The following is a 23931-nucleotide window of genomic DNA, read 5'->3' on the forward strand; positions in this document are numbered from 1 at the left end:
TAAATGATGTGACCAAAAACTCACACAAGGTAAAAGTCTGCACAGTTTTATCATACAAGTTGGCTTACATTAAAACAAGAATACAGACATAATATGAAAAAGAGCAGCCTTAGGTTTAAGCCAAACATATCACTTTGTTAAAACACGTGTTGAATTATTTCAATCACCAAAACAATTATTGCATAACATAATTGATTTTTCATTATCTTTTACAGTACTGAAGCTGTTCAAAAAACAAGCCGTTTAGAACAGTAGGTCCAACAAAAGAAACCTGCTCATTGTTCGGTTGCCATGCATTTTCACCTTAAAGGAACATTCAGCAAAAAGCTCAGGCTCATCATATAATGTCTCAAGCAGGTTTTTCTTTTGTTTTCCAACCTGGAATCTGTGCAAAATCTGCAGCATATTGCATTCAATTTCCAAAAGGAACAATAACTGAATTTGTAAAAGCTAAACAAATGAAAATGGGGTTTTGATGTGTAGTAAAGCGTAACTCCTGTGGAGATGTTATTGCATTCGGCAGCGCATATATACCTCACAATATGAAGGAACAACATGACAGCTAAATAAATAAATTAACAACATAGGAAATGTGTAGTGCGCGGCAGCCCCTGCTGCTTTCAGACTCATTTCCATATCAAACAAAACAAATCAAAGGCAGCCGTCTGACTGGGGCCTCGATGTGATGCGGTAAATTCATATAAGTCTGCAATCAATATTTAATTAAGCGTTCGACACACAGGCTATATTTCATGTTGGCTGTATGATCCCTTTTAATGGGGAACCCGAGATTAACTGAGCTGCAATGGGCAGGAGGAAGCAATCTGCCTCTGTGATGGAGGGGCACTCGCAGCACCATCTCTCTCTCTCTTTTTGGTCTACTCTGCGCTCACAGCACACACTGAGGAATACATTGCCGTCAATCATCATGTCTGCTTGTGTCTTACATTACAGTCACTGACATGTCAACTGCTGCCTGCATGCAGGGGGTATTTCTCCCCCGACTCCCTAACACATCATACAGTCAGGAATAAACAAAAGAAATAACAGCATGAGTAAGAGACGATACACAGTTGGTGGTTTTCTGTCTCTCCTTTCCGTCCACCTTATTAAAGTGCCATTTGAATATTTGTGAGGTCGGGTTAAAGCGATTGCAGTATTTGATTTTGCAAACCAGTACATGTAAGAGACTCTACAAGAGCAGGAATACAAAAGGCATTATGGCATGGCACATTTTGGCAATCTAACTCCTAGACTGTACAGAAGAGTGGTGCCTTGACAGATGAAATGTAAGAAAACTACAATGAAGTCATTCAATGGACAACTCACTACACAAAGATGAGACACTGAGGTACAATACATGTTAAAAATGATACTGTCTATGTACAAAACTCTTTGCTGTAAGAAATGTTCAGGCAAATACTGGACTAACATACATCCAGCACATTCTGAGACAAACAGGGAACACACACGGAGATACAAGAATCTCCAATGCTAGCTGGAAAAGGGTTGTGAAATGACAAAGTGCTACGGCAGCAACCTTCCATCCTGACCTTTATGTGTGTTGCAGATGAAAAAGAGGAAGACAATTCAGGATCCACAAATCGTCTGTTGATTGTCCAAAAGAGGAAAGCAGTTTCCACTGGTGCCACAGCACATCTTCACCATCAGAAAACAACGTCCCAGTAGATTGTCAATCGTAACCTGGAAGAAAATCAGGTCTGTACATTCCCACTTTTTTCTCTTTAATGATTGAACTGTGCTGGAGAAAGCAGACGTCACCGGGGAGCGAGGAGTGGGTGGCGGATCAGCGGTCAGACATCTATGGCTCAACATGTTCCTTGTGTTCATCGTCCACAAGTAAATATTAAAATACATTTACTGTGTTTTCTTCGCTACGGGGAGCTGAGCTTTCTGGCCTTCAGGTTCATGGGGTCTGCAAGAGATAAAGTGAATTGTAAGAAGAACAGTAAGTGATACTATGGCTCGACATTATACCTTTTGTTTACCTCCGAGTCTGGAGGAGTGTCCTCGGCTGCTGTCTATTAGGATCAGCTGCAGGCTGGTAGCTGCTATGAAGCCGTCTCTACGCTGACTCAGGTTCTTCACCAGCCTGAAGGACGAAGAAAAGTCAGAAAAGGGTGAGAAAGAAAACGGGGCAGAAATTAGATAAATGCAACTTTTCACCTCGTTAGCGTTCCTTTCGGTGTCTAACAAAAACATCACATCTCAGATAGCTGCTTTAGCCGGATACTGTACTCGTTTAAATACGGGATGGTTTGGCGGATCACTAAGCCACATTGACAAGCTGAGAACTCACCAGCGCCCCTTGTTGTCTTCACACTGCAGTTGAATGATGTCTCCACATTTGACGGTGATGCTGTCTGGCCCATTTTGTAGACAGTCACCCAGAGCCATGTATCTGCCTGGAGACTAACACAGAAGGAAAGACTGTCAGTCTAGTATCTATAGTGAGTATTTAACTATATCTAATGTGACTGTGTTCAGTCTGCAGGGTGGAAAGACTCAGTTTTATTTAACTTAAGTATTTTCACTTTCTGCTACTTTATACTTCTACTTTACAACATCACGAGGTAAGTGTTGGACTTTTCAGTTAGGACATTCATTGTTTTTGGATCATTGTATTACTAACTGGAAATCCAGGAATACAATTTAAACTAATTCTGAAATAGATTTTCCTTTATTATTATCTCATTTATATTATTATTATTATTATTATTATTATTATTATTATTTTAATGACGTTCTTTCTGACGTGTTTAATTGCATAGTATACACATGTTTTGTTTTTTTGCAAGCTATACTATGACTTTGTATTTTTATGGAATAACATACCAACGGTTCTCAACTGCTTTAGCGGAATAATCAGGTCGGTGTTAAACAGTGAAGATAAGATCGATATACAGATAGAACACTTTATGGTTTCATGTCTTATGTGGAGCACCTTTTATTGATTACAGATAGGTCGTGAATTACTTTTAAATAAATATTTTAATAGTGAATCATTATTTTTCACGAAATGTGTCATGTGACTCCAAATGTATTATGATATAATAACTACACTGAAAAATAAGATGTCAGTGCTTCTTCTACACTGTTATGAAAATTCTGCTGTATTCTCTGTTATTTTGTCGTTTAAGTCCTGATTTTTTTCAATAGCTTCCATGTCACGTGACCAATAACTCCCACGACATCCTTCAAAAAAGAAACGTGTCCAACTTGTCTAATGCAGTAATTGTATTTATCTGAGTTGTGTTGCATTGATACAGTGGACAAAGGATTTCTTCTTTGTAAACTATGGTATTGCTACTTCTAAGTACTTCTTCCACTGATTGGCTCACCAGTTGCACCAAAGCCTCCTCCTCTGTGTCAGATGGGTGGAAGGCGTCCTGACCTCCAGACCACTCCTGCAGACCCTCGCAGATGTCTACCGAGTTGTGAGCTCCGGGCCAACCTGGGACACACAAACTCAGGCTGTGACGGCTATTGACGAATGCATTTATCCAAACACTACACCTTAAAGGCACCACGTAGATACTTAGTAACTATATCCATTATAAAGACCCCTTTGGCACTTACTGGGAAATTAACAAGAACGTAGAATCAAAAGCTAATCTCAGTAGTTGGACCTTTTTCCCCCACAATCCTCGATGTATCTGGTTCTTCAGGTCAAAGTGCACCTGAACTGCTGAAGGGGGGAAAAAGTCAAATACCTACATCAGTTAGAGATTATGAAGAGAATCAGCAGTCAAATACTGTCCAACGCGTGTATGATTTGCATCAATTCCCATAACCTCTTTTATGTGATTTAGTTACCAAGTATCTACTTGATTGTGGCATAAATGTGTGTGGACCCACTCACTCTTGCGGTTGTGCTGGTGTTTAGGGGAGTGAGGCTGGGGGTCTGGACTGCTCCTCCCTGACTCTGTTTCCTCTGAGCTCACTGACGCCCTCTGCTGCTTGCTGTGGGAACAACACGCGTCACCAAATGTTTATATACAGTCAGCACACACGCTCAGGATAGATGTTATCCTAAGCCACACAATCTAGGGTCAGCTCTAACTTCCTGAATCTGATCCACACCTCCAACAGTTTAGCTGGCCCCAGATCAGTGTGAAGGAGCAACTCTGTCCTGTTGTTTCTCACACATGGCCATGACCAGACAGCTACACAGAGCACAGATCAGTCAAGTGCAAGCTTCTCTTTAAAAATAGGACTCAGTGTTGTTCACAGATCAGAAGAACAGGTCTCGATTTATCAAGATCAAGAATGAGAGATTTTGTCTCAGAGTAAGAAGGTGTCTAGAAAGCAAACTCTACAGTAGCTGCACAAGAGCCCCATTTTTAAAACCAGCTGTCATGAGGAAATTATGGAAATGTATGGAATGAAAACCAAAAGTCTTCTTTTTGTTGCCCTTTGCTTACATGCAAAATAGCAAATCTGAGAGGCAGAAATAAGAGTTGTTTTTGTTGTACCATGTTAGAAATGCCATGATGAGCTGCTGAGACACAGGCCTTTAAACGTGTGGAGGGAGTGTGGGGGTCAGTTATGAACCAGAATGGAGGTTATACAAAGAGGGTGCAGGCGACGATCAGTATGCAAACACAGCAACCCTGGGTAATGTCCCCAAGCCAGGCCGAGTGGGTCATGCCAGGGCGAGGCGAGGCGAGCCAGGCTGAGTTTACCACTGAGCGTTAGGGCAGGTCAGTGGCGCTGGGAGTGGTGGCGCGGGCGGGGCCGTTGCCGGGGGCTTCGGGGACGGGGGCTCCGGGAACGCAGGCACAGAAACAAGTCAGCTGACAGAGACACAAAGTCCAGCCCCGGCAGACAGCCCCTGGGGACCCCTCTGGACGGCCGCATGCCCCTGCAGGTGGGGGTGGGAGGAGTGGGGATAGGCAACCAGACAGCAGTGGACAGAGTGGGGCCTGTGCCCGTTCTCCCACACACTAACACACACACAGCTTCTACCACGGCAACGTGACTCACTCCAGCTGTGATCAGACATGAAAACTCAGCAAATGCAGATAGTGCTGTGAATGCATGTGTGTGTTTTACATATGCCTGTGTGTTTGCGCGTGTATGTTTGTGCCACAATAGCCCATGTCATGCCCCTAAAACCATACTGTAAACACTGTGGAAAAAAACTTAAACACTGACCTCTCGGAGAGGGAGGGAGAAAGCGGCATGTGTCCAACCATTTGGCTGTGTTGATATGCTTCATCTGTGACAGGAGAGAGAAGGTAGTTTAGGTTTTATGTGATTTAAGTGGAAATCAAAGCAGACACATCCACTTACAGAGCTTTCAACAACATGTCAGGCACTCTGGGTCTGTGTGATGAAGTTCAAAGCTAGGAAACTAGTCATTGGACGTCTTAGCTTAGATTGTTTGTCCAATTGTTTGTATTGAAACGAATGCACCAGCACTTACAATGGTTTGGCTTATTGGTAGCAAATATACCTGCATTCTTTCTCGTTTGTTTCTTTATGGTTTATTGCACTTATTGTAAGTCACTTTGGATTAAAGCATCAGCTAAATGAAATGTCATTCAGTGTCCCCCATTTACTTTAGTTGTTTACAGACCTCTAAGCAGCTTTTGCTGGCTGGTCAGGATTCTGCGAAGCTCATTGAGCCAAGCCATCTTCACCTCCAATGTAGGAGCCTGAGAGACAACAGAAACATTATTACAGACCATTCTTAAATTGTTTACGTGCTTTGTTTCTATCAAGCTACAGTGTTGCTAGTCGTTGTCAAACCTTTGTTTACACTTTATACAATTTATTAGACAATAGGATTTTTCTAAGTCCCATGTCATGCTTTTCTGGTTATTACCCGTCCCCCTGTGTGTTATATAGCTTTGTATGCATGTAAACGGTCTGCAGAGTCACAAACCCTCAAAGTACACCCTGTAGCGAGTAAAACTCTAACACAGAAAAGACCTGTCTATGCCCCAGAACGCCTCACTAGAGATTTCTCTTTTTCCATTGTTTACTTCTTGGGTATAATGACGTATTTCAGTAGTCGTTACGTTTGGACCAATCCGCGGACTTCCTCACACACACACACACACACACACACACACACACACACACACACACACACACACACACACACACACACACACACACACACACACACACACACACACACACACACACACACACACACACACACACACACACACACACACACACACACACACACACACACACACTCGGCGGGACGTTGCGAGGCGCGCTGCTGCGAGGAGAGGGACACTGTGAGCTGGCTCACTGGTGTGGGGTCGGCGAGACAGCGAGACACCGCGGAACTCTGGAAGCCTGGGCACACACACAAACTCCCAGCCAGGGTGTGTGTGTGTGCCCAGGCTGAGTTCCGCGGTGTCTCGCAGACGGTCACTGGGCTCACAGGGAGGGGGGGCGCAGGAGCTCCAACAAGCCGTTTAGGACAGAGAGTGAATACACATGCTATACAGAGATGCTGTTTGAGAAACCAATGTGAGTTTGGAAAATTGCACGATATAAATGTATTCTAGTAGACCTCAACAATGGAATTTATGATCAGTAGAAATGGCCATGACATGGGACCTTTAAATGTCAGCAAAATCATTGAAAATGAACCCGGAGCCTGAACAACAGCCCTAAAACGGAATTATTTTAGCATATTCAAATAAAAACAATGTATATTTGTGCAATTTTTGGCTTGAAAAACATGAAAAGTATCATTGATAAGCAAGACTTATTTCCGGCTGCTCTGTACTAGCTACATAATTTAACCACTGGAAATGCTGTCATGAAACTTTTTGGGCTCCTTACCTGAACCACATACACTTCCTCCCTGCCACTGTACCAGATCTCAAACTTCTTCACATCTCCCTTGACGTTCTCTGTGATCCCCACAGCAGTCATCTGCCAAGAGACATACACTGTTTACACCGACACACACACAGCATTAAGAAGAGCAGCTCGTCATACATCAGACTTACATCATGTAACACATCTGTCCTGTCAGTACACAACACTCTCACACACCTCCGCTGCGTGACTGCTTCCTCCCCACATCCTCAATAATAAATCAAGAGCAGCATCTGTTGGTGGGACACCTGCTGCGATCACCTCCAAAACAACACGTTCAACAAAAGAAGTCTTACAGGAATATAGCAGCTTCTGTGGCCAGCTGGATAACTTAGACGTGCTGAAATGTAACAACACAGATACGGACAACGACAAGGTGTCTCTGGTAAATCATTCCCCTCATCATTTAGTGCTAAAACCTGTAAGGTTAGATCATGTTGTTGATAACGATAGCGGTATTGAGTGATTATATGTGACTTACTTTTGTCAATGTAACAAACTGTTATATTAGGGTCATAATAAGTTGTGATAACATTTACAATTACAGTTGTTTTGGATGTGACAAATAGGAAACCCCCGTTTTCATGTATCCACTTATTCTTTATGATCTCTACAAGCTGTGAGCTGTTATTTAATAGTATAATTATTCAGAAGTTTCTTTAAAATAGATACACAATAGTGTACTTTATAGTGAGAATTTAAAAATAAATGTTTTATTTTGTATTAAATCATCAATGTTTCATGTTGTATAACTGTAATTTACACATCAAGTCAGAACATTAAGCCATAGTACTGTATACACTGTATGCTATGGACACTAGCATTCAGTCAGATCCATAGCAGGTAGAACGTAGTAAGTGATTCACTGAAAAGTCCTGCATTCAAAATCTTATTCAAGTAAAAGTACAAGTATATAAAAATATACTCAAAGTACCAAAAGTAAAATAACTCATTACAATATGTAGCATGTCAGCTTTCAGAAACATATTCATTATATCTCTGGATCATAATAAGTGATGCAATGTTGCAGCTAGTAAAGGAAGGATTACATTCTTAATAATATAACATCATGTTTAAGGTGATTTATATTCTGTATTAACAATCTATCTATGTCAAGTTCCTAGTAAGTAGTATCAGACTTAAAATGTGGTTTATAGTCATGTAGAAAAACACAAGGAATTTGTGGAAAAAGAGCATATTTTGAAATGACAATGTGTAATATGAAAACTTTTACATAGAATGTTTACAGGAAACTTAAATATGCAACACTGAAAAAACAATAGGATTGTGACAAACGACTGTGCAAAGATATGTACAGCATTTCTCTGAGTGAAATAAAAAGAGCTGTTTTAAGAGTGAGTATTGCGCAGAATTAAAGACAGCTTTAATAACGGGTACCAAGACCAGTGTATTCCTTCTAGACGTACACAAACAAAGATGCACATAAAGTTCACAGACGCACCTTCAGACAGTGCTTGAAGCTGTATGAGGGCGTCTTGTCACAGCCATCTCCGTGCTCCTCCCTCCGCTTGCAGAACAGCAGAGCTCTCTCGTACAGGAAGAGGTGTCTCTGCATCGGCTTGAAGCGAGTCAGCTCCTTCATGCGAGTGGGTCCTTTCTTATGGCTGATCCACACGCTGAAGGAACCCTGCATCAACACCCGGCCCAGCTCGCAAATATCACCCTGTATACAACGGAAAGAGGCGTTTATTGATGAGATTTTATTATCAATAAATTCACTGTGAAAATGTGCATTGGAGATTCAGAATGCTGACCTCATATCCTGTGATGGCTATCTGGTGCATGGAGTCATTGACTGATTTGAGCAGGTCCAGCATTGCTGTCAACGCCCCCTGCAGCTCTGAAGTCCCCTCACAATCTGGGCTGTACTTTAGAAGCTCCTGAATAATCAGAATACCTTTATTAGAACAATAGAACTAGCATGTAGGTAGATAAATGCACACGTACATTTAGTCATAACAGAGCATAACAAAGCAGCTACAACAGCGCACTCTGGTGGTCAGGACTTGAAATACAGAGGGGAATCTTAATTACTGGATGCAGAAAGGCAGCTGTCCTATAATGTGAAAATGAATTTATATTAGCGACTTCATTGATACAGAGAGGCTTAAGGCTTAAGGGGTGAACTTTCGTATGTGAAGTACACTATGCTGAACCCCACACTAAATACTAAATCAATGAACTACATTATTTAGATGATTGACTGTGTGTGTTGCATACCCCTCTGTCTCACCTTAAGCAGCAGCTGGTATTTGGTGAGGCGTTGGATTGGTTTCAGCAGGTATGAATCCAGACCCAGTTTGTGCTCCAGCTTTTTCTGACAATCCTGGAAGGAAGACAAATACAAGCAAGATAAATGTAATGGTGGTCGATGACAAATCACAGCTCCATACATTTTCTACATTTTTTAAAAGGTGACGTAAATGTACTAACTTGTTTCATTCAGTTCAAAACTGCAGTGGTTCATATTAGTTTATGAAACAATTAATCCTATCTTGCATGTCTCTAAAACAAACATAAATCAGCCACATTTTTATTTTTGAAAGTGAAATCAGTGAAACTGACCTGAAAGAAGACACAGTCTGAGAATTGTCCCCACAGTGCCTCAGAGCGTGGCTTATTCTGACAATAGCATTCATACATTTCAAAACTTTCTTTCTGAGGAGACAGGGAAGATACATCTTTTTAAAACGTATGGACAATTTGGAACACATGGTTATTACTTACAAAATTGACACAACATATAAACATTTATCATCTCACCCGCGCCAGAAAACATGCTCCTACACTTTCAGGAGCTTCTAGGCATCCTTCCAGGTCCTGAAGGAAAACCCTGGATACCCAGAAAGGTCAAAGGTCATCAGATCAGTCATATTAACCCATATCTACTAACCATTAGTGGCTGCTAGGAACCATACCAGCGCCTGTTTCATGTGACTAGTCCTACTAAGTGTTTTGCATAAGTGTATAATATATATATATATATTTCCACAAACATATTTTATTAACATTAATATCATTAAACTACTGTGGTTATTTATTGAATCTCTCAGTACCACAGACACAGTCAAGCAAGCATGGTGTATTTATTTTTTAATATCAAACTAATTTGTCTTAAGACAATGTGTATTGAATCTTTTGCATGCTTAACATACTTGTACATACTTACCTTATATTTGAATAGAGTCTATGTGTGAAGTGAGTTGTTAACTTGCCTGCTGTGAAAATTGTAGATCTCAGGCATGTTTCCAAAGAGGATGTCTCTCTTGCTGCGCAGGATGGGGGGCAGAAGCCCTGACACAGCTGGGTTGTCCATCTCAGCTCTGTAACCCTGACATGTTTAATCGTAGCATATAATTAAATAGGATGCAAACTAATTATTATTTTCTTTATTGATTAATCTGCTTCTAATTTTCTAAATTAAACGTTTGGTCAATATAATTCTAGGGCTTCAGTCTGAAAACCAAAGATACTAATTGTAATATGATATAAAACACAAAAGCCAGTAATCTAACATATTGTTTTTTGCATGTAAAACTACTAACCAATAATCGATTATCAAGATAAATGGCTATAATATTGCTTGCAGCACTACAATTAAGGTTGTTGTTTTTTGCGTTAAATATATTCTGGAGTCACAGCAACAAACATGCAGTCGACACAAGAATCAAACTTTTTTTCTACTTTTGTTACATTAAATATAGTCGTTCTCACCAGCAGAATTGACAACAGCTCTTCCACATAGATTCTTTCCGTCTCTATGAGTTCCCGCATCACATGACTGTGATGCAAACAAACAGACAGGCGAAGAAGTAGACCGAGAGAGAGCCAGAGGGCATCATTAGCACTGAACAAAGAGAATCACTAAGGTAACAGCATGAAGAGCAGTACTGAGGACAGATCCTCCTCCTCACCGCTTCAAGAGATCTGGGCTGTCCTCTCCATCCAGGAAGTACGAGACGCAGCTCCGGCTCTCCTGGTAGTCGTGGATCACCTCAATCTGAACACACCACAGATCCATTACTCATCCAATTGAAGTCACAGAACATTATATTATACTAAACAACTTTTGGACCAAACTAAAGAATGATGTAATAAACATTGGTTGCCTCCGATGCATCTGGGACAGGAAATAATCGTACTTTTCTTGAGTTGGGGCTCTTCCGGGATGCTCTCTTCCCTGGCAGAGAGAGGTCGAATGTGAACTTCAAACCATCACCTGTAAAAGCCAGATCGGCAGCTCATCAAAGTGCATTAGTATAAGTCACATACAATATTTAACCATGATGTTATTGAGAAGATTAAGCTCCCACGCTATGTCAGAAACCATCATTCTTTTATAATGGCACAGTGTGAACACGGTGGCCTCAAAGGGATTTGCTTTGCCCTTCCCCTGACCTGTTCTGTTCCTCAGAAACTTTAAAAAGAACATTAATCAGTCCTGATCGACATTTGTGGAAATCAATGCTAATAGGTTCCGGTATGTAAAGATCTAAAGGAGCGTTTGGCTCCACCGTCAGTGTCCTTTTGATCGTAGCTGCTGAATCCTTACATGATAATCCAAGTTCCACTGAGGTGAGCCTTTGCATATGCCATGTTACATTCATCAGTGATATGCATGCATATATGTGAGTGTATACATGTACCGGATCCAATCGATCAATTAAAGCTAACCACTTTTCCCTTCATCTGCTCTCCTTCAGATGACTGCTGTCTCTGATATATCGGGGGTTTCATAATCACTATCATTCTCTTTCTTGTTACTTCACTCATTAGTATGGCTTCATATCATGAAGAAAAACCTTAAAGACATGAATGGAAATGGCCTATTTGAATGTATACTCAATGGATGAAGACACATTCATTGGACACAATTGATATGTTCAAATTAAAAATTAAAACAAACCAGAAAACCCACATGGTATTAATTGGGTACCACTGTACTGTATATGGTTAGCTTTGTGCAACCTCCCTTGAGACCCAAAGGGAGATGAAAGGGTCTTTAATGTATATGAACCACATATTGTTCTATGGCAGATATCCTGACTAATAGAGCAGTCAGATATTTCCCAGCGGACTGATTATACCTTCTCCCCTCGTAGCAGCCTTTTCGTAATGGTGGCCTGCTAACCCCAAAGCCCATTGAGGAACACCTTAGGCCTGCTCAGTGGGGCCCTATGATGTGTTAATTTAACCATGGAGCCTAAAGCAAAGATCCAAAGGGGGGCGGGGACTGATGCCAAGCCATAAGGGCTGCCACAAGCCCCCATACCGGGCCTGGGAAACATGGGGGGTGGATAGGGAATTCGTTTTTTTCCGTAGAAAGCCTACTGTATATGTTGAAAACTAGGACAGTGCCAGTTGTTTTTCTTTTTGGTAGTGATAGGGGAGAGAGACAGTAAATATGACGAAAGAGCTGTTAGGTCACCCAATGCTGTTTAATCAGCAAGTGTGTATGAATTAGTTGTCAGAATCCCCTTTTTGTGTGCGTGTGCGTTTGTGTGTGTGTGTGTGTGTGTGTGTGTGTGTGTGTGTGTGTGTGTGTGTGTGTGTGTGTGGACTAGCATTACTATACTTGTGGGGACCTAAATCTGTTTACATAGTCACACGTGTGGGGACTCGCCTCCCTTATGAGGACAAAATGGAGGTCCCCATGAGGGGAATCATTAATTTTAGGGTGAAGACTTGGTTAGGTTTAGGGTTAGGGTTAGGGTTAGGCATGTGTTGGTTATGGTTAGGATAAGTCTCTAGGAAATGCATGTAAGTCAATGTAATGTCCCCTGAAGTGATGTATACATGGTGTGTGTGTGTGTGTGTGTGTGTGTGTGTGTGTGTGTGTGTGTGTGTGTGTGTGTGTGTGTGTGTGTGTGTGTGTGTGTGTGTGTGTGTGTGTGTGTGTGTGTGTGTATGCGCGTGTGTGTGTGTGTGTGTGTGTGTGTGTGTGTGTGTGTATACTGTACCATGTTTGGGGGAGAAGAGGGGGGACTTGGAGCGTGGTGGGTTTTCGGGGCGGGGGGCCACCAGTTGGATCGGTCGCACATGTTTATCAGCGAGCTTCCTTAGACAGGCCTGTCGACTCTGAATCATCTGCTGCACGGCTGCATGCTTCTCAAACGTTTTCCCTATCTGAGCCTAACAGCGAGAGAGAAGGACACAGAGGTAGGATATACAATTATGATGGATAACACAGAAATAGCTCTCATTATTTAGAAACAAATAAACACAGAAATATGGCAGCAATGTAATCGTGTCCCCATCGTGCAATTTCTATTTTTGGTATATTCTTAGTTTCAGATGACTCTGTGCTCACTTGGAACAGTCATTGCCTTTTCCTCTTTATTAGCAAGATGCTCAGTTCCATTGATCTGGAAGGATGTACAGTAACTCCTCCAAAACACAACCAATGGATCAAAGATGGGAACATGCAGAACCTCAAGCAGCTTTTTCAGATCTGTCTGATTTGGATGATGGTGTTTTGCTTTATTTTTGTTTATTTATTTCCTATATTCCCTATATGTCTGTACATATTTGTTACGTGAGATGATAGCTTATGTGTTTGTCTGATCAATAAAAAAACACCTATAAATAAAACATTAAAAAAGAACAAATATGTAAGATCATCTGAAACTCCATCAGTACATGCAGTTGCTCAGATATGAACAAAGCTTTCAGGAGGCAAGACATCTATACTTGAAGTGAAAACATCCAAAATGATGTTAAAATGTAAAAGGATTGCTGTGGTCACTGACCTGCAGCTGAGGCATGATGACAGCCTCGTACTCGATGGTCAGGACGTCCGGTCCTGAGCTTAGCATAGACGGCGCCCCCTCCAGGAACCTCTCAATGTCCCTCAGAGCAGCCTGGGCCCCCATCTTAGACTGGTACTTTTCCACCAGCTGATTGGCCAGCAGATATGCTCCATCGTCGCACCAAGTTTGGGCCTGAAGGTTGAAAACACACATCACTGTAAATAAATCTGTGTTCTCGGATGTCTGTTTGTCTTGATGCAAATGGTTTAGTACCTGTCCAAGACAAAGCAGCAGCTGGTGTGTTTGCAGAAGATGAGTGTGTTTGGTTTTGAGAGCAGCATTTAGTGTATCACAGTAGTGGCGGAGCTCGTTGCAGCGCTGCATAATAAGTGCCATGGCATAGTGGTGACTGGCGGAGAGCTGGTGTCCATGAAGGATGATGATCTGAGCTCGAGACATCACCTCCTGATAGAGCCAGCAGATAAACATTATGTTATATGCATACATACAGGGGCTGTTAATGCATGTATTGCCAGTTTGACAAAGAAACACTGACCTGTGCATTTGATTCCAAACTGTCCAACCTTTTGAGAGCCTGTTCTGTTTGAGCCAGAGTGTCCACAGATATGGACAGCTCCTTCTCCTGCCCTGTTAGATGCTCCAGACACAACTCCATCTAGAGTCAAAACACACTTTGAATACACAAAGATTCCAATGAATAAAAACACCAATACAAAGCCAACCTGGTGGCTCCCAGAGGTATTACAAACCTAATTTCATTTTGAGGCTGAGGATTGCCTAGACCCTAATCTCATCAAGAGATTATATCCTCTTGGGTGTATGGAAATATTGGCGAAAACGCCAAAAAGCATAGACACATGTACACATGATAAATATATAGATGCCTTGCCTCCTGAAAGCTTTGTTCATATCTGAGCAACTGCATGTACTGATGGAGTTTCAGATGATGCTTCTCAAAGAAACCATCAAAGGCTGACTCCATGTCTCTGAGCTGGGCAAGAAGCCTGAAAAAAACAAGTCACTGTGTCATGGATCTAATTCATTGTGAATAACTAATAGTTAACAATTCGAAGTTTACAATTATATGATGATACATGAGAATTTTCTTAATTACCTCTGTACTGTCTCCCAGTCCATCTTCACATCCCACTGGGAGTCATCCTCTTTTCCGGAGGTCTCCAGGCTTGCAAGAAGATGACGCCCTTCCTTTGAAACTGACCTGATTGCATCCTGTTATACGGAGGGCAATTTAAATATTAAATTAGCAATGTTCAAAATAGTGCGTCTAGATATATTCGGAGGATACATATATGTAATTGTGGTGGTATTAATAAATTAATCCGTACGAAAACATTTGAAACCTCACCTTGAGTTTCCTGTACTTTTCAGTATGAGACTCAAGGAGATACTCGATGGCCTTCCCATTATCACACAGCTCCGTCTCCGCCAGCTCAGTGCCAAAGCTCTGCAGCATCTGTGCAATGTCTTTAACTGTGACGGCAAAACTTTCAATGCCCTTTATAGAGTCAAAAAACAACAACAATGAAATACTAAGACTTGTGAAACAATCTGTGGCTCAGTGTTGTTTAGATACAGAGCCATTGGTTGATATCAGACACCAAGACATACAGTTATCCAGTATTAATGTTTGCTGCTTACTGTTCGTAAAACAATCCAGTCACTATGACAATAGTCCAAAGTGCCTCCGAACTCTGAAGTCAGCTGGTTCTCATCGATGTAGTGCAGCAGGTCTGTGACAGAGCTCAGCATCACCACCTAAAGGCGCAGATACAATCTAAGACCGCACACAGAACACTCTATACTTTTAGAAAAAGTTATGAGTGCCATGTTTAGAATGTTTGTTTAACGTATATCCTTACTTGGTGTTTTTGAAATATATTATTGATTTTATTTTAATAGAAATATAATTTGGGTAAGTCTGTTCGCCACAATGGGTGAGATGTGATTGGTCAATAAAGGAGTGTTCAAACCACTGGCATGTACACAAGGTTGTACAACGTTTTTTGGGGGGATTGCATGACAAACATCAGATATTTTACTTTTGATACTTTACAATTAACTTAATGAAATCACTAGAATCCTTTCTAGGATATCTGCTGCTTTATGTATCTTTATTTGTTTCAAAACTGAAATCAACATGTGTTCTTGGCTGTGTCCACCAGAACATTTGGACTCATGGAGATCAGGGTTGTAACAAGAACGAGGTGTACCTTGTCGTGGTGTGGGACATGTTTGGTAACTGAGGAGGAGCTGCCTTACTGGCATCTTGAGCATGAAGTCCTCTTGGCTGAAGCGAAAGCCAATATCTGTAACAGTGCGGTGGAAGAAGCTGGTGGGTCGGAGCACCAAGACCAGGTGGAGGTTCCCAGGAAACGAGGCCTTGAGAAGGAAAGAGAGGTTCACTGTCATAGTGATGATGCTGGTATGGAGGAGGATTCAGTAAAGACAAAACGTTGTGTTTAGGCTCAAGGGGCAATATACACTTACTCCTGTATGCATGCTGGCACAGGTTTGAACTGAGCAAAAGCATCAACAAGCTCTCCTCCTGCAGATCTGACAGGAGAGACTTCAGGTCTCTGACATCCTGTCAGTCCCACTGTTACTCCAGCATGACGGATTCAAGGTTCACTCACTTAACTATTCTACTCATGCAGAATGTCATTGCTAAATGCTGCGTTTCATCTTCAGGTCGTTTGAGGTCGCCTGACTCTGCAGGAATGTCTGCATTAGCACAGACCATATACAGTATGGGGCTCTAGCCGAGATTACAGCATGTATTAACAGTACATTATAGCATGACATATGTTTACCAAACAAATAAAAAGGTAAAATAATGACATTTCATATAGTTTCACATTTACATCAAAGGGATGCAAAAGCAATCTCTGCAGAAGATTTGTATGCAACATTGCCTCCTATTTTGTCTTGAAGGCTATATCACCATGGCATGCATTTGCATGTAGGCCTACGCATGTACGCAACTTCTGACATTCCTATGTCCTCACTCGACCACGAAGGGTCGTTCACCTAAGCTCCGGATTTCAACATAAACACGCATTAAAATCCCGCATTTAAGTCTGTTTGGGTTTCACAGACAGCCAGTCTAAGCTATGACGAAGCAGAGACGCACCACCGCAGTGCTGCACTCAGCAGACAGACAGCCGGGGCCAGTGCCGCATTCACCCTGCCCGCCCAAAAACTTCGCCCTCAACTCTTCACACAGTGAATACAACTAAGCAGGATTTTATTTTACCGCTGTCCGGCGGATCTTCGGCGTTCCCCGCCGGTAAAAACAATCAGCCATGGTGTGTGAAGCCATCTCGGTTCAATGTAAGTTCCCGCCCGTCCGTTGGAGATGGTGCCGCGCTGAGCAGCTGGTCGGCGGCCGGCTGAGCCGCAGCGCCGCTCCTCTCAGGCGGAGGGTGGCAGCCTGACTGCAATGTTTCCCTCCCGCCTTCCTGCTCATCCCCTGCTCAGCACCCCGCGTCATCACAACACGTTTTGCTTACTCATTCATTTGCAGCAATATGTAACAGGACATTCAGTCAGTACAAACAAATAGTTTACCCTTCACCTCAGACTAAACATCGAGCTACCCATCAATCCGAAAGATGCAGAAATGGTAGTTTGATTTTTGACTGTGCTGTCCAGGTATATCTCAGGTTTTAAGCACCATGGACAACGACTAGACAAAAACAGTAGCAATTGAACACAGCCACATTGCAGCTGAAAAGCAATGGTTAGTCATACTCATATGCATGATGTCAAAACAGTCTAGGAATGGTAGTGGCATTGATTAAAAGAAACTCACTGCTATCCTGGCAAGTGCAGTTTTGATAGAGGCCCATGTATCCAGTCTCCGGTCTAAAATGATGATAAATGTGACTCCGGGTTGCCTCGTTCTGCAAGACAAATTGGGCAAATGTGTACAGCTTTAATGTCATTCTGTGATTTAAAGCTATAACACGAGAACATGAGATGATAACCATTCAAGAGCAGGTGGATTAGTCAAGTTATAGGTGCTTTAAAGCTATCATTTCTTTATTATTGCAAATGCACTGCAATGACATTATCTAATGTCCTGATCTCTAAGGGGAGTGAGGTTTGGACATAGAGGGCATGAGTAGGACATTTGACACTATGGAGCAGTAAGGACCAGCTGTGCTCAGAATACATGAGCTGGGCTTTTGGTGCACTGCAGAAAGAGAGAGGGAGAGAATCAGACAGCTATTTATGAAGGAGGACGCACCGAGGGATGAGAGTGAGGTACGTAAAGACTTTGACTAAAGCTTCCTCTGGAATGTCACTAAAAGCCGAGCTCTCTGGGAGGGTGATGATGACGCTGGAGTCTTCCCCACGGCCCCCTGGGAAGAAAGATATGATCAATCAATTTATTTGTAGTCATGAAATCAGAGGTTAGACACTTAGTCGCTTTAAACTCTTATTAAGATATATCTCAAAAAGGCCTCACCTGACAAGTATGCCACCTGTTTCTCTATGTAGCCTCCCACCTCCTTCAAGCTTAGAGGGACAGTCACCTCTGGAAGACGAAACAACATGATAAAGGCTTTAGGAAAGTGGTGTGCACTGGAAAACTAAGGGTCTCAATTGTAAACATAACTTAGTTTAAAATAATGAGTTGTAAATGGCAGTCAAGTAACTTTCAAATTAAAGAACAATGTAATAGTCTTTTAAATACACAAAATCCCAGTCCAAGAGTTTTTTTAATGGGTCTTTTTCCCAAGTCTTTTTAGTTTTTTACATTGAAAACATTAAAGTAATCACATTTAAAAGACGGATAATCTTACCTTTATGCCTTAATCTAAAAATATAGATGTTATTGTTCGTTTTAAGTGATTTTCCATGACATTACTCAGAAGAAATGTCGACTTGATATGCTTTCTCACTGAGGCTGATGTGTATCCTGCATCTGGTGCAAGTTAGACATTGACATCTTTAAAAGACATTAGCTAATTTACTGTACAGCGTCTGAAGGGATGTTGCTGTAATATTAAGTTAACTGGCAGATGGCCCAGTGTCTCGTGCTTGGTGCCATTAGACTTCTAGTCTGAGTGGCTATAAATGCTGTCTCTTATAGAGTAGTCAGAGCAGTTCAAATCAGGCTTTCATCTGCTCTATCGTGCACCAGGAATTATTCAGGCTGATGTGTCGACAGCAGACATGTAAAGACTGTATATTCTCACATTGTATGAACAAATACTTGTTGTGTGTATATGCCTATATGGTGAGTAAGGGAAACTCAACAAGTCGTTTATAGCTTTCTTTCCAAGAATATTAACAACAACACAGGAATACTAATAATACGACTAATACGTAAACACATTCTGAGGGACTTAGTTATTAAAACCTTACTAAACTATATGTTTAGCAGTTAATGCAACAGATTGACAGGGCTGTCAATTTGCTCACAATTCACCGTTTCCTTATCCATAATGGATAAAGACATTACAAATGAATTGCAGAAGAGAATATGACAGAGGTCAGAAGAGAGAGAAAAGGAAGAAGAGGTGTTATTTTCCATGCGTTGACTGCAGTTACAGAGTCCGTCAGGCTGTCAGGGAGAAGGTAATGAGCTCCACTGGTACCTGCTGAATATTTGATGTACGTCTGTAACAGAGAGGGGCTGAGCCAAGCGGGACCAATGGCTGGACTGTGCACACACAGACGCAGGGTAAAGTTACCGTCACACTGCAATAGTTGTATAACCATGTATACCCTGTGCCACAAGACCTTCTGGAAGTTGAGACAAGTCTTAAACAAATAGATGTCATTTTCCATTTGGATAACTGCAGTGTACAGATATATCATGCTTTGATTTATCTATATAGAACAATATGTACGCTGGTGAGATCTAACTACATGGGTTTAAGTAATGGCTACGTTTTCTAATCTTGCAGTCGATGCAAGAAAAAAGGAACACACAGATACACAAACACACACACTGCGGACCTGTGTTTGATCAAAGCAAGGGCAGCCTGTGCAGCAAACTGCAATGCTGTTAATACATTTGCCAGTCTGTGGGAAATATTGTACTCTTCCCTAACCCTGCCAGACACCATCCTATCACATGACTAAGTTATTGTTAAGACACTGCCACATGAAATGCCTTGTAGTCCATCAATTAAACAATAACAGTTATAAAGTGATGCACTGTTTTAGCTTTAATAACTCACATCTACACACACATTTTAAACCGTAAAATCAAATCGAAGTAGGACAGTTGTGATTCTGCTTGCATCATGACCTTTCCAGGTGACATGCTGGATGGTTTGCACAGGCAAAAGTCAAATAACCTCTGTTTGCTCCTCTGCTCTGACACACACATACAGAATAATGTTATGTGGATGGAAACAGCGCTTAGCCGCCAGTCAAACAGATCCACACACCAAGACCAATCTTCCAGTCTGCATACAAAGCTGAAAGCTTATCTCTGTTGTCCAAACAGTGATAAGCATCCTCACTGGCTTCATTACATACAGTTCATATGAAAAGCCTTAACCCCCTTGTACTTTTCCACATGTTATTCTTTTACAACATTGATTCAAAGGGGATTTCATTATTGTTATTTTAAAATGTCTCATGAAGAAAATGAAGCGAGTCAAAGAGACATGTATACATTTGATATGCACCATAACAATTAATTTGAAGAGGTTGACAGAACATTTAAGCCACACATATTGAGGCTGTTTTAAGATTACCTTGTTCTGAATATCTACTGAAGAATTCTGTAAATAAATACCTTTTTTCTCAGGGCAAACAATATCATTTTATTTAATGAATGACCAATTAATGAACAGGCGCCAAACATTTTTCACATAGTGTAGTACGTCTTAGTGAATCATACCACATGTCAGCAGAAGGAGAGGCTGGTTTGAATGTAAAACACATACCCAGCATGAATGTTATTTGTAGTCAGATTTTGCAAAAGTGGAAACATGTAATCCCAGAGGAAGAAATCCCTTCTTACAAACATGTGCACACTACCCACAGGCCTCATACCGCTTTTGGGTCATGAGATATTTTGCTAAACAAAGCTTTCAATGCTAAGGGGATTAAACTGGTGGGCGGCTGCACGCTGATAGAAAATGGTAGAAGAACATGCAAGGATACATGAAAACTAGATTGGTTAAAGGCCAGAAATAGATAGACAGTAAACCCTAGATAATAGCTTTACATATTTGACTGGACAGCCCCTATGGAAGTAATGTCGTGGGTTTGGTAACATTTGATTCATTCAAATAGATCAACATACTTTATGGTGTCGAAAGAAGAATATTTGAGTTGCCCTTGATCTATCGGTTACTAGTTTCTGTAGTATTCTAGTTGTATAGTGGTTTATCAATGTGACTGTCTGTCATATCATCAGATTGTTTAGCATCTACTACACTGCTGTAAAGAAAACTAGAAGTACTATTTTTTTTATAAAGAAGATTCTGTTCTTATTGATGATGAAAATCAAGAAGCAAGCTAACATGTATTTTAAATGGTATTTGTATGCACGCAAATGTGGAAATTGCAGTTTAAGTTGAGGCATTGTACGCATTTAAATGAGTTGAAGAGTCATTTCCTCGAAGGAGAGGACATTTCAGTTTCACATTAACTCACATAAGCCCTTTAAGCAGCTAAACGGTAGGTTATATACGTGAAGAATTAGTGCTGAAAGCAGTTAAACTGAGCTGGAAAGTAAGACATTAAAGCAAGGGAAATGTCAGCCGACGTAATAGCATTAAACCAAATGAAAAGCCATTCAACGAATAAACACTAAAAGCAGCTAAACTGTCTGTTGAAGTCTGAGAGACAACATTTTTTGGACTGCTATCTTAAAAGAAAGGCAATGAACTACAGTTTAAACAAAACTGTTGGACTTAGTTGGGTTCCGTGCCCTGTGAATAATTGAAGTCTTTATCCTGTTGTGTAGTTAGGTAGTAAAGTGTCAGTCAAACAATTATGAGTTGAAGTCTAGCTGACATGCAGAGACTAAAGGAAGTCAGACTGTAGTTGAACTGGCAGTGCAAGAAGGAGAATGTTTTAAGAGTCTGTTTTATGTACCAAACTGCAGCGTTGAAACATGTGTTATTGTTTACTGAAACAGATTGAATACTTGTTTACAGTTACATAGACTTTAACTGATAATTAAGAAAACACAAAAATAAAGATTTAGCTCAGACTCAAGGGGAAGTAAAGTCTTCCTTAGGGTTTTGCTAACAACACAGTCATAAGGCCCCGGGTCAAAAGGCCCTGTTAGTATTGTGATTATTACAAGTTCACTTGGAATTCTTCACATTCTCTAAATGATCCAAAGAAGGCTCAGACAGAAAGGAAAGTGTAGAAATGTGTAGAGGGTAAAGGGTAAAGGTGAGCTTAGAGGATATTGTATCATTGCCACTTACTGAAATGATGATCTATGGTTTTTGTTTCATACAGCAGTGTTTTTATGCGTACCACTGCATCCCCTATAAGCAGATTACGACAAACCCAGAGAGCGAGGCTCACATTTCACAAAGAGAGATAAAAAAAATGTTGGCTGGTATAAATAGAAACTCAGCGTGGCCTTATCTCTGTTACCTACACACACAAGCCCAGGTGCAATGAGTGCATCATACAAAGGCAAAGGCCCATCAATTAAACAATGATGCTGCCAAGATCCCAAAGTAATCACATTAGCCTCTGGAGGACACTCCTAGATAGTGCGGTCAATCACATCAGACAGTATTTCTGTCCATCACCTTGCCTTCATTATTTTATTTATGCTGACATTTGTAAAAATACACGGTTAGAGTGATGACTGACAAATGTTGAGGAGGGTAATGCTGCTTGTGATACAGACAATGTAACTGTTGTATGGTAAATATATTTTGTATATTTTAAAGGCCATGCGCTTTTCCTTTCCTGACTAAATTCAGTTGCTGCTTCAGGAAAAAATGTAGACAGTTTATTGCCCCCCCCCCCCCCCCTATTCAAAACATGACACAACATCATGAAGACACATTAAGTACTTTTAGAACATCAGCAGTATGGATTTTTCTTTGAGCACTGTCCCAGTTTAACATACAACCCACCATCTGCAGATATTCTCTAAATCATCACTACTGATAAATATCTCTCCATCTGGGATGATGACATAATCCCTGCAATGAGCAAAGCTGCATGAACTGGCCCATCAATAACACTGACTAATCTAAGATACAGGCTGCAGTTCTCCAGGTACTTCCTGTAATGGCTGTCAGAAGTTACTAATGTTCACTGTCAATCAAACTAGATGGACCTCTGCTGCGGTGCTTTTAAGTGTCAGTCTGCTCAAATGTAGTAATGGGAAATAGTTTTAAAGCAGATACAGGATTATATTCAAAAGCCTGCATGAGGCCAGCAGAAGTGAAATGAGGACAGTCAGCATCATGTGTACTCACGCTGCAGAGTGCTCTCGAGCTGAGAGCCGGCCTGCAGAAGGCAGCGGTAGCTCTCCATCTCCCTCTTGGACTCTCTCTCCTCCTGCAGTGAAGCTGGGCCCATTCCCTCCGTGTCCGACCCTGGATCAGACTGAGAGAACTGAGGCTGTGCTGGGAGGTATTATCCAGGCCTCACATCCTCCACAGAGTCCTGCAGCCCTGCATAGTGTCCCAATGATCCAATCTGGGAGCTGCCACAAGGAAACTTATGCCCACCTGCCTCTGCGGGTCCCAGGATCCAGGCGGGACTGAGGATCTTCCTGACCTTGAGCCGCATAGAGTGACTCCACACTTCACAGTGACAGAAGTTTTTAGTCCTGTTGTTGCCGAGACTAGATATTTCCCTACACATACAAACTAGTGCCGGCTGACTGTCCTGCTTTAGCAGCAGCTACTTCAAAACAAACTAGGCTCCATCTGGCCACTGCTGTCAGTCTCTCTGTCGCCCCTCCCCTCCTCCCCTCCCTCCCCTCTCCTCTCTCCCTCTGGGCTTCAGTGCGTCAGCTCTGCAACAAGCAGTGCTCAAGATTCTGCTCCTGCCAACTCCCTCCCAACTTTGCCTCTCACTTCTCACTTCACACTCCCTGGTGTTGTTTTCTATGTCCCCAGTATTAGGCAGACTGTACTACAGTAGGCTGGATCGTAGGCGCTCTGGCTGCCATGTTCATGTCCCCACTTTCTTCAGCTTTACAATCATATGCAAACACAGTGGAGAATAGATCCATTGTAAACCACACCCTCAGCCAACAAGTTTGGCCCATGCAAAGCACAGCCTTTAA

At 41.6% G+C, this 23931-nt stretch overlaps 1 protein-coding gene across 7 annotated transcripts; it reads right to left on the minus strand.

Annotated features, from left to right (window-relative positions):
* Nucleotides 1-30: 30 nt before the first annotated feature.
* On the minus strand, nt 31-23534 carry mcf2a (MCF.2 cell line derived transforming sequence a). Of its 7 annotated transcripts, XM_034093183.1 has the most exons (30): nt 23114-23532; nt 18157-18225; nt 17935-18049; nt 17497-17587; nt 15945-16064; nt 15324-15440; nt 15031-15180; nt 14779-14894; nt 14554-14668; nt 14200-14319; nt 13917-14108; nt 13644-13835; nt 12855-13026; nt 11037-11113; nt 10809-10894; nt 10609-10675; nt 10110-10225; nt 9658-9727; nt 9460-9552; nt 9128-9220; nt 8649-8774; nt 8336-8557; nt 6835-6927; nt 5603-5681; nt 5179-5242; nt 3884-3984; nt 3363-3475; nt 2321-2433; nt 2010-2113; nt 31-1936 (listed from the first exon to the last, which is right to left on the minus strand). In XM_034093183.1, the coding sequence occupies exons 1-30, from the start codon at nt 23214-23216 to the stop codon at nt 1896-1898; spliced, it is 3330 nt and encodes a 1109-aa protein (XP_033949074.1). In that variant the 5' UTR covers nt 23217-23532; the 3' UTR covers nt 31-1895. The 7 variants fall into 7 exon arrangements, with proteins under 7 accessions (XP_033949074.1, XP_033949076.1, XP_033949078.1 ...); XM_034093184.2 differs by lacking the exons at nt 31-1936; nt 2010-2113 and adding an exon at nt 3601-3709 and having other exon boundaries at nt 2344-2433; nt 23114-23534; XM_034093185.1 differs by lacking the exons at nt 17497-17587; nt 17935-18049; nt 18157-18225; nt 23114-23532 and adding an exon at nt 16939-17105.
* Nucleotides 23535-23931: the final 397 nt, after the last annotated feature.

The sequence above is a fragment of the Pseudochaenichthys georgianus genome, chromosome 10 (assembly GCF_902827115.2).
Source record: "Pseudochaenichthys georgianus chromosome 10, fPseGeo1.2, whole genome shotgun sequence".
Lineage (NCBI taxonomy): Eukaryota > Metazoa > Chordata > Actinopteri > Perciformes > Channichthyidae > Pseudochaenichthys > Pseudochaenichthys georgianus.